The sequence below is a fragment of the Octodon degus genome, unplaced genomic scaffold (assembly GCF_000260255.1).
Source record: "Octodon degus isolate 3935 unplaced genomic scaffold, OctDeg1.0 scaffold00266, whole genome shotgun sequence".
In the NCBI taxonomy this organism is placed as follows: Eukaryota; Metazoa; Chordata; class Mammalia; order Rodentia; family Octodontidae; genus Octodon; species Octodon degus.
Genome location: NW_004524842.1, coordinates 2,281,149 through 2,291,420, shown reverse-complemented (window position 1 = coordinate 2,291,420; position 10,272 = coordinate 2,281,149). Strand labels below are relative to the sequence as shown.

Here is a 10,272-nt window from a genome sequence, read left to right as displayed (position 1 = left end):
CATTCTTCTTAGTGGTAAGGTATAAATATGTGGATTTTATTTTATTTTTTTATTTTTTGGCGGAACCAGGGATTAAACTCAGGCTCTTAGTGCTTGCCAGGGAAGAGCTTATTACACTGAGCCATCTCCCCGGCCCCCTTAGGCCTTATTATACTTTTAAATCTTTTGGGTTTTTTTGTATTTTAGGTAAGAATCTACAGGGTGCTCAGGGTCCCACTACTAGATCAGACTCGTAGTGATCTGCCTGTTTACAGCCTCTCAAGAGCTGGGGTTATGGGTGCACGCCACCATACCCAGTCTCAACTGCCATCTCAGTGTGCCCCAGTGGTGGGACTGGCACTGTAGGCCTGGGGATTGAACTCCTGGCCCTTGGGCAAGCTTGCAGGTGCTTTAATCCACTGAGCTATTTGGCTGGTTCTATACTTTTAAATTTTGAGACAGGGTCTCAATAACGTCCCTAGGTTGACTTTAAACTGACCTCTTGTCTCAGCCTCCTGAAGGCCGGAGGGAAGTATCTTTTAGTTCCATTAGGTGGGATTCCGTTTTGAAAGAACACACAAAATAACAAGAGGGTTTACTGGACAAAAATTCATCTCCAGAATTTAGCAGTACTTTGCACATGTATTGAGCACATATAATCATGAAGAATCAGACCAGTACAGCAGCCTGTTAGTCAAGGTCTTTTTGGTTGTATGTAATAAAATTAATTTCAGGTTGATTTTTAAAAATCAAGATTCATTCTATGCATACCTGAGGAATAAGCACAGGCCAAGGCAAAGATGCAGAACTGGACACAGAGACCTGAGGGTTGAGTGTAGGCTAAGGCAACGATGCAGGACCAGATGCCAAGACCAAGGGAGTCCTGAGGGTTACCAAGGCAGCTGCTCTCTAGTGCTTGTCCACAGTCATCATCTTAAGACTGTGACTGGAAGCTTTGCATTCACATGCAAAATTGGTCAGATAAAGAACTGCCTCCCTTTTTAGATCAGTTCTACTTTGGTCTCATCAACTGGAAGGTAGGGTAGATGGCCAAGAGAAAAAAGGCTGCTGGGCAGAAATGACCCTCACTACAAACCACTGTGTGAACTGAATAAATTTTGAGTCACGCAGGTTCCCAAACTGTGTTAGAGAAATCAGCTGTCTTATCAGGATCTTAGCTCTTGTTACTTAAATAAAATAACAATGTTTTTAATTTCCTCAATTCAGAATGATAGTCCACTCTAAATTTCAATTGAACTAGTCAAAGCTCTAATACTTAAATTGATTTAATGACTTAAATTTCATAAAGCCCTGCTGAATATTGAAACCCAAATGGAAAAAGTTACAAAAACTTGTTCCCTGTTTTACTGTTCAATACTGGATTTGGTTGACATTTGCTTTATACTCATTAAAACTTAAAGGACTGAAGACACACCAAACTACAAAAGTATCAGTTTCTCACTAATATTTTACTTTTTAAACAATTTATGTTGATGTGAATGGCATGGTAAGGATGAAGAATGTTCAAATAGTCCCTTGGCCTTATAAAAACTCACTAGAGGATCACATTTTGTGGGTACACTGCATGGCACCTGGAACACAAGTGAATGCTCGATGTTAGATGGACCCAATTCCAATTTTCAAATGAGTACAAGGATCTAATTTAGATCATATATTAAATCCAACTAATGATTTCAGGCCACACTGCCCTTATCACTCATAGCAGGTCACAGCAGACTGATTCTCAACCTGCTGTTTTTCTTTTTATAAGATTACAATTACTGATATCCATTAACTCAGAAGCACAAAATGTACAGTAAGAAATGACTAGAAATTATCTCAATGGAAACTAGTTTTTAGCCTAGAGTCTTACAGAAATTGTTATTTCAAAACATGCAGAGGCAGCAAAAATCACTAAAACCACATTTTATTCTATGACCTTTATATTGCTTTTCTCTTGTTCAAAGTTTGAAGCAATGTGAAATGGATGGAAATATGTTGTTAAAAGAACAAAACAAGTTAATCACATATACTATATATGTATGTACACATATATATGCACATATATATTATTTTTTTAACCTCTGGTTTATGCCTATACTGCTAACACAAGGTTAAATCCAACAGTGGCTCATGTTCTGGGTATGGATATATTAGGAAGGGTCAATATATAAAGAACCATCAATGCCCTGAAAGCAGAAAGTTGACACAATTTTAAATATAATTTTTATATATATATGTATATTTAAAATCAAACACAATTAAATAGAATATGGTTTAAGTACATGAATACTTCAGCTTTTGAAGGATAACAGAGATGGTACACAGTACCAAAAATTTATACACAGCCTTTTTGCTTCTTCTCTTCAAACAGCGTGCCTCTACACAATTGGATTGCAATGGAATAAATTCTCTATTCATTCAAGATTTTCTCAAGGACAGAGGTGATTAATAATTATATATATATATATATATAGATAGATAGATATATTAACTCTTTTTGTTTTTCAAAGTCTGAGCAAAAGCAGTAACACCTAATAGAACTTTCTTTCTTCATAGTCACATCCATCAAGGAAAGTTGGGCACAGCAAGGCCAGTGGAGTGTGCTTACCAACTGGGTGGCCCTGTGGTTGGCTGTGCAGACCCAACACAACATTGACTGAGCAGAAGTGCAGCAAGCAAATCTCTTACTGCCCTGAAGACAGAAAGAAAAAACAGACAGCCACCAACTGCAAACGTTCAAAAGAATGGAGAAAGCAGTCAAAGTTTAAGTCCTTCTTCCCCCACATTATTGAGTGAGGAGAAAAAAAAAAAAAAAAAAAATCTCAGAATAACCATTTTGCTCAAGGTACTACAAGTGAAGAAATGGAGTGGTCTTTACTTTTTCATTCTTCCCACATGTATTCTGAAGGGGAAGTTTAGTAACCGAAGCACAGAATTCCAGAAGAATAAATCTTAGTGTTCAACATAAACTAGATTCCTCTTTTGTTAGCAGGAAAGAGAATGGTTTTAAGGATAGTGCATCTCAGGAACAAGTAAAATGTGAAAATTGTATTCTGCCACTAGAAGGTCCACATCACTCAGGATTGACCAGTAACTTGTTGGCTTCCTTCTAAATTAATGCTTCTGTGAAGGAAGACTACATAAGGGATCCTCAATCTATTCTATATGCTTCTAGCCCCACATTCACTTGGAGCTGCCTGGCTCGCAGTGGGGCTGACTCATGTTAATTTTAGGAGGATAAAGCAAAGCACCTCTGCCACATGCTCTATGATGCTGCTAGGGATGGACTCCCACTACAAGAATGTATATCAAATATCAACTCTACATTTATCTGGCTGACACAGGATGTGGTCCCTGTCTATCCAGTGGACTAACTCTCTCATACGTGAGTTATTGCCATTGGAAAATAATGCGCTAGCCATGTAAACAATACCATTTTGTATCTTTGTGACTCACTGTGTGAACATCATGTGCATCATTTATGTCTACATGTTACTCTGTATTATGGTCTAGGATTGTCTCCCATTCTTTCTTGGAAACAACAGTGATGCATCAGTGAAAAGAAAAACAGTGCTCTGTTTCTGCTGGCTGTGTTGAAGAATCCAACCAAAGAACAAAGTTCTCTTATTTTTCAAAAGAAGACTTCCTTTATCTCAGGCCTTGAGTCATAGCTGGAAAAAAAAAAAAAGATAAACATAAAGGAAGGCACATTTCTATAACAAGTGACATCACCACAGATTAAGAAACCAACTGACATTTACTTAGTGCTTACTATATACCAGAGCTTTTGATCAATTTTTTTTTTTTTTTTAAATGTGATTTGAACTCAGGACATCATGCTTGCTTGGCAGGCACCATGCTGCTGAGCTATATCCCCGGCCCTATATATCAGAACTTTTGACAGCCAGAAACTGACTACAATCTTGTGGGGTAAAATATAATTATCCTCATTTATATATGAATGAACTGAGGCTTAAAAAGGTTAAGTACTTGCTTTTTATCTTTATTTTGGCAATACATATTAGAATGAAAAATATTCCCACTTTCTGAAAGAGTAATTCTTCTGAAAATTAACCCTATAGCACATTCATAAGCGAGGATAAAGATACATATGCATCTACAAAAACACTGTTTGTAACGGGAAAAAACTCAACATCCTAAATTATTCTAAATTATTTATAGAGATTAATGAACGAAAAAACCATAATGTGCCTTTACAGTCTTTACAAAGGAAAAAAGAACTTTAATTGGTTAGGCTCCTTAGACTGAGCCCAGGAGGCTAAGTCCCTCCTTTACTCCAACCAGGGTGGGGGTAGTGATGGTGAGACACAAACACTGCAGAAGACAGACTACAATTTGTGAGCTGAGACATGTTCATGAAACAAGCCCGTAAGAATTTGAGCTAATTTACTGTATGTCTAAGTATACTCTATGGGCAAGTGTAATTGAAGGTTTAAAGCACAGAGGTAGCAACATGGGCTAGACAGACAAGTGATCCTTCATGGGCCTATGACTGCTCATTCATAAAGTCATGGAATAAAAATTAGAAGGACAATCATTCTAAGTTTCCTTATCCAATTTCTCTGATCTACTGATGAGAAAACTAGGTATCTGAGAAAGAAAGCCAATTGCAAAAGGTCACAGATATCTAAAAATGGACTCAAGGGCTGAGGGGTCCAGTTCAGCCCCAGTGGCAAAACACTTACCGACCACTGACAAGGCCCTGTTTCAATCCCTACCACTAAAGATAAATAAACAAACAAATATTAAAAATAGAGTTTAGATAGTTTTACTAGTGCTTTTCAGTATCAATATGCCACTGATCCTTGAGAGACAGACAAGACAGATGCCTTAAGAACACCAAGACAATGCCTAGCATGCTTAAAAACCAAAATATAACAACATATCTGGTATATCCTAAAAATGAAAGCACACAGCAATAAAATCTGAACATACAACTCAAAATGAAAAGTCTGAATTTTAAACATCTGCTTTTCTTTCTGTCCTTACCTTCTTCCTTTAAAAAAAACCTACTATTATTACTATTATTATTATTTTAATGTATTTAGTACAGGGTCTACAGGGTTTTACTACACAGATCAGACTCATAGTAATCCTCCTGTTTTTAGTCTCTCAAGTACTGGGATTATAGGCGTGCAACACCAAGCCCAGTCTCAATCATAGGCTCAGCATGTCCTGGGGGCAGGGCAAGTAGGGTACAGAGGGGGGTGTGCGTGGGAGTGTCGAATCCCAGTCCCTGTGTCTGCCTGAGCTATTTGACTGCCCCCCCCTTTTTTATTCAATTTTTTTTCCCCCAGTACTGGGGATTGAACTCAGAACCCTGTGCTTGCCAGGCAAGTACTTATTCTAACTGAGCTATCTCCCCAGCCCTCCTTTTTTTTTTTTTTTTTTTTTTTTTTTTAAAGAGTAAGAAGAATTTATTGAAGAAAAGTTTCTGTCTGAGAGGGACAGAAGGGGGCATAGAGAGTGGGTTTCCTATGAGCAAAGCCACAAATTAAGGCAGACTTAAGGTGGGACAGAACTAAATCAGTAAGATTATAAGCATAGTTACTTAGGTAATATTGATCCAATGGCAAATCATGGGATGGGTGTGAGGTGGGACAAAACTATAGTCAACCAATAAGTACACAACAAGTATAGTTGCTTGGGTAATATTGACTAAATGGGGATCAAATGGGGAAACAAGTCAAGTAGCAAGTGCACATGGGCCAGACAAACACTTCCCTGGAATGGGTGGGTTAAGGAGGTTTGGTCCTCCATTCCAAAATGATTGATACCTAGGGGAACTTATGGGTGAGTAGAAGCTTGGCCTTCAGTGAATATACCTCCAGCTACAGTTGTCTTCTGTACTCATCTCTTGAGGGCCCAGACCGATCTAACTGCCTACAATATTTCTACCTAACTTGGCTATCTGTAATAGTCCCCTTCTGAAGATGTAACCCTAACTGCACAGAGGTGACAAGATAAACATTTGATTTTCAAAAATGGTTTCTGAAGATTTTCTTATTGTCAAACATTTGAATATCAACATGGTAATGAGGAATCAAAAAATAACTACTCTTATACTTCCTCACATATATTTAGCTTACTCTTTACTATTTTAGGTTTGATGGAGCCAGAAGATAAATATAGGCACAAATTATCACCCTTATACCAAAAAGAGAAGAGTCTGCAAAAATGAACAAGGCTTTGGAATAAAACAGCTCAGTGAAAAGTTGAAAATTAAACCAAGCTCTGATAATGACAGTTCTCAAAGAAAAAAACAGGCAGTTGGCAGGGAGAGTAATGCCAGACTTAGAGCACATTCAGGCTCTCCAAACTGCTTCAGGTTACACAGACATAACAGTATATACCTTCTTGGAGCAAAGATGTGTGTGGGTGCGCGGTACAGTGGTAGAATGCTCACCTAGTATGCTTGAGACCCTGGGTTTGACTCCCCAGCACCACAACAAAAACAAAAAATTTCTTACATATATTTTTATGAGAACTAATTTAACTTAATATAAATGGTTTACTGCCTTAAAGGATATGAGCACAAATTCTATCACATTCATATCAAGTCTTCATGAACTGACTCAGGAAGGAAAGAGGTGTAGAAACATTTGGATTAAAGACTGGGGGAGTGACTGTTAATAATAGCTTTCAGGAAGTCAGAATTTCCTAACAATAGTCATCTGACTTCTAGGACAAAATAGATTGATCTTATACTCACTCAACTCACTCCTTAAATGAGCACTTTTTTCTTTTTGGAAATAAACTTGTACGTGTGAAAAAGAAGTGGGAACAACCAAATTCCAGGGTCAGCCAAACAGCTCAGCAGATTAAAGCGCCTGCTTAGGCAGACACAGGGGCACGGAGTTCGATCCCTGGGCCTGTCATGCCGCCTAAGACTGGCCTGTAATCCCAGCACTTGGGAGGATGTAAACAGAAGGATCACTATGAGCCCAATGTATGCAGTGAGACCCCGTACACCCTGTCCTTAAATAAATAAACAAATAATAAAATTTTTAAGAAATCTAGAAATAAATGGGTGAATGGTAGATAATTTAACAGACTTAAAAAAAAGTTCTATCCTAAAACTAGAGAGAACAACATGGTTTATAATCCAGAATCTCTCAAATCCCAAGGAATTGATGGCACCAGGACATCTGGCAAATGGATCTGGGGGTGGGTACAAACACAAGGACTTATTAAAAAGCCATGTTTAGAAGCAACTAAAACATTTTGGGGGGTTTGGGGGGTGATCTTGCTGCCTTAGTCTCTCCAGTACTGGGATTATAGGTGTGAGCCACCATGCCTGGCCCAGAGCACTTAAATCTATAGTGATTATTCTACAACTAAGGTGATTGGCCCTGTCTAAAACCCAATGCCAGTAGAAAAGTCAAAGATCTATGGGTAAAATAAAGTACCTCTGGGATAAGGTACACTAGGCATACCTGAGGTCAAGGATGTCATACTGAAAACAGGGAGCTCAGGGAGGGACTAAATATAACAAATACAGAGCTTCCTCTAGTTTTGTCCTAGTTGGGGCTAGAAAACCAGCAATTTGGCCTTTATCTTGTATTGTAGGCAGGAGATCAATAGAGTCTTCTCTGGAGAATGTGAAGTCTAAGAAATGAAACTGACACATCAGATTCCCCAAAGAAACATCTGGCCAGTTTGTGTCTAACTATATGCCAAAGTGCCAAACTGTTTTTCAAAATAGCTGTTGCCATTTTTCATTTCCACTAGCAATTAACATTTCCACTAGTAATTAGCTGCTCCACAGCCTAGCCAATACATGGACTGGCAATCTTTTAAATTTTATCCACTCTTTGGGTAAAATGTCAGACAGTATCACTGTGATTTGCATTTCCCTAAAGAGTAATTAAGCATCTTTGCATGTGAGTATCTGCCACCTCTAGAACTTTGTGCAGTGTCTGAACATATTCTTTTGGTCACAAAAATAAAACCAAAGTGCCACTCTTAGGACTCCATGAACACATTTTGTATTTCTATTATCCCATTTGTGATGTGCATTTTCATTTTCCTAACATTAAGCTCAATATATCTTTTTTTAAAGTAAATTAACACCTATTTTTTTATTTTCCATAATTTTATTGAGAGACAAATAGCAATGAGACAGTTTCATATTAAATTGGTAGGACAGTTTCAATAACACACTGCATACTGTCTTCCTAGAGGTTATTTGCTGTACAAGATGCAGACATGATATCCTATTTACAAACACCATTAGAACAAATAAATCCCTCTATTCATGAAGAGATTTTACTTTTTTTTTTTTCTTAGCATTTTGAATACACAGATACAAAATGGACATTCATCTGTATGCCCTTTTTTGTTTAGTTCCGTCACTTGAATATTATAGGTGTGTTAACTCAGCAAAATATTCTAAGAGTCCAGTAGTCCATAACAGTATTGCGTCTTCCGCTTCACTGGCAGTGCCAGATATTGTTGACCTGAGTCCCCCACAGCTCCACATAACACCATGGCTTTACTTCTTATACTTCGTTTTCATACTTTTCTGCTGGATGGTTAAGACCAAGGTAAAGCAGGACCTATGCAACAAGAGTTGTAGCTTTTGGGTCTGATAAGGTCAGTGAAATCCCCTCAGGATTTATCCTGAGACCCTGTACCTCAGATTGTAGATCCTTTGTCAGTGTCAGCCACGTGGATGAGTCACGGCCATTGCTTGGCCAATGTGCTGTCTGTGAAAGCCTGAGAGAATGTTTTCTCTCCATGTGACTCTCTTTAGGCACACTCTACATCATCGATCACTTTCCTCTTTGGCCCCAGAATCTCCTTGATCAGAAAATTTGGGACACTACCAAGTTCCATGACGTTACAGTACAAGTTCTCACATGTTCTGATTCTTAATTGACCTTGGAAGGCTAGGGCCAAAATGTTGGCTTTCCTTGAGGCCCTCCTTTTTCTCTAATTTTGGTCTGCAAACTTAGGTTGTTAACCCTCCAGAAGAGAAGCTTATTGTTATTACCATACAACCTAGACTGTTAAGCTTAAGCTCACTATCTGTCTGCATATCAAACATCTTAGGCATATCATGGAACAGGTATTTTTCATCAAGTATTGTTATGTTGAACTTTAAGTCCCTACAGAATATCATGAAAAAACATTTATTTATTTTATTTTATTTTTTTTGGTGGAACCGGGGATTGAACTCAGGCCCTTGCGCTTGCCAGGGAAGTGCTTATTCCACTGAGCCATCTCCCCAGCCCATGAAAAAACATTTAAAAATTAAAATATATTTAAAAAATAGGCATAAAGAATTATATAATTCTGATGTTCACACATAAGTCCAGAAATCTAACCATATACAACCTTGTAGCTGGACAGTCCCGCACTTTTTTTTTTTTTTTAAATAGCTGGCTCATACTGGGTGTGATCTAAGAAATCTTTGCTAAGCCAAAAACAAAGATTTTTCCATTGTAAGTATTATAACTTAAGCTCTGAAAATCCAGGCTATAACAAATTTCATTTTTTTAATTCTGTAAGCACCAAGGTTTATATTTTATCTATAAACATATAAACAGTTGCTCCAGCACCATTTTTAGAAGATAGTTTTTCCTTCATTGAATTATCTTGGCATATATTTTTTAAGTCATTTGATTACAGATGTAGGTCTACTTTGACATTCTATTTTTTTCTCCAACAATTTATAGGGGCCGAGGAAATAGCTCAGTAGAATAAGCGCTTGCCTGGCAAGTGCAAGGGCCTGAGTTCAATCCCTGGTTCCACCCAAACAAACAAACAAACAAACAACCCAAAAAACAATTTATATAGCTACACTTATGCTAATACCACACTGCTCTGATCATCAGGCTTTTTCCCCCGTTAAACCTGGTAACTGCTATTAGATTTTACAAGGTACAGTAAGTTCTGTTCCTAGTTTCTTGATAGCGTTTGTTAGCAGTGGTTGTTGAATTTTATTTTATAATATAATATACTAGTATATTATAATAGTCTCATTATACAATTCAGGCTGGCTTTGAACTCACTTTGTATCTGAGGCTGGCCTCAACTCACAATTCTCCTGCCTCTGCCTCCCAAGTGCTGGGATTACAGGTGTACTCAACCACGCCCAGCTTGTTGAATTTTACTAAATTCTTTTTCTGCTTAGATGATCACATCTATAATCATATTTGATTTTTCAGTATATTAATATGGTAAATCACAATAATTCCTTTTCAAACATCAAAGCCACCTTCCCTTTCTGGAATAGCTGCTACTTATAATGATGTAGTATTTTTT

At 37.7% G+C, this 10,272-nt stretch overlaps 1 protein-coding gene across 1 annotated transcript in view; it reads right to left on the bottom strand.

Moving 5' to 3' along the window:
* Positions 1-451: 451 nt before the first annotated feature.
* The window catches only part of Akap10 (A-kinase anchoring protein 10), a 99,802-nt gene continuing 89,981 nt past the window's right edge, over positions 452-10,272 (bottom strand). Inside the window, exon 16 of the mRNA XM_023706601.1 lies at positions 452-3,653. Within this exon, the coding sequence (XP_023562369.1) occupies positions 3,648-3,653 (6 nt within the window). The 3' untranslated portion in view covers positions 452-3,647. The remainder of the gene's footprint in view (positions 3,654-10,272) is intronic.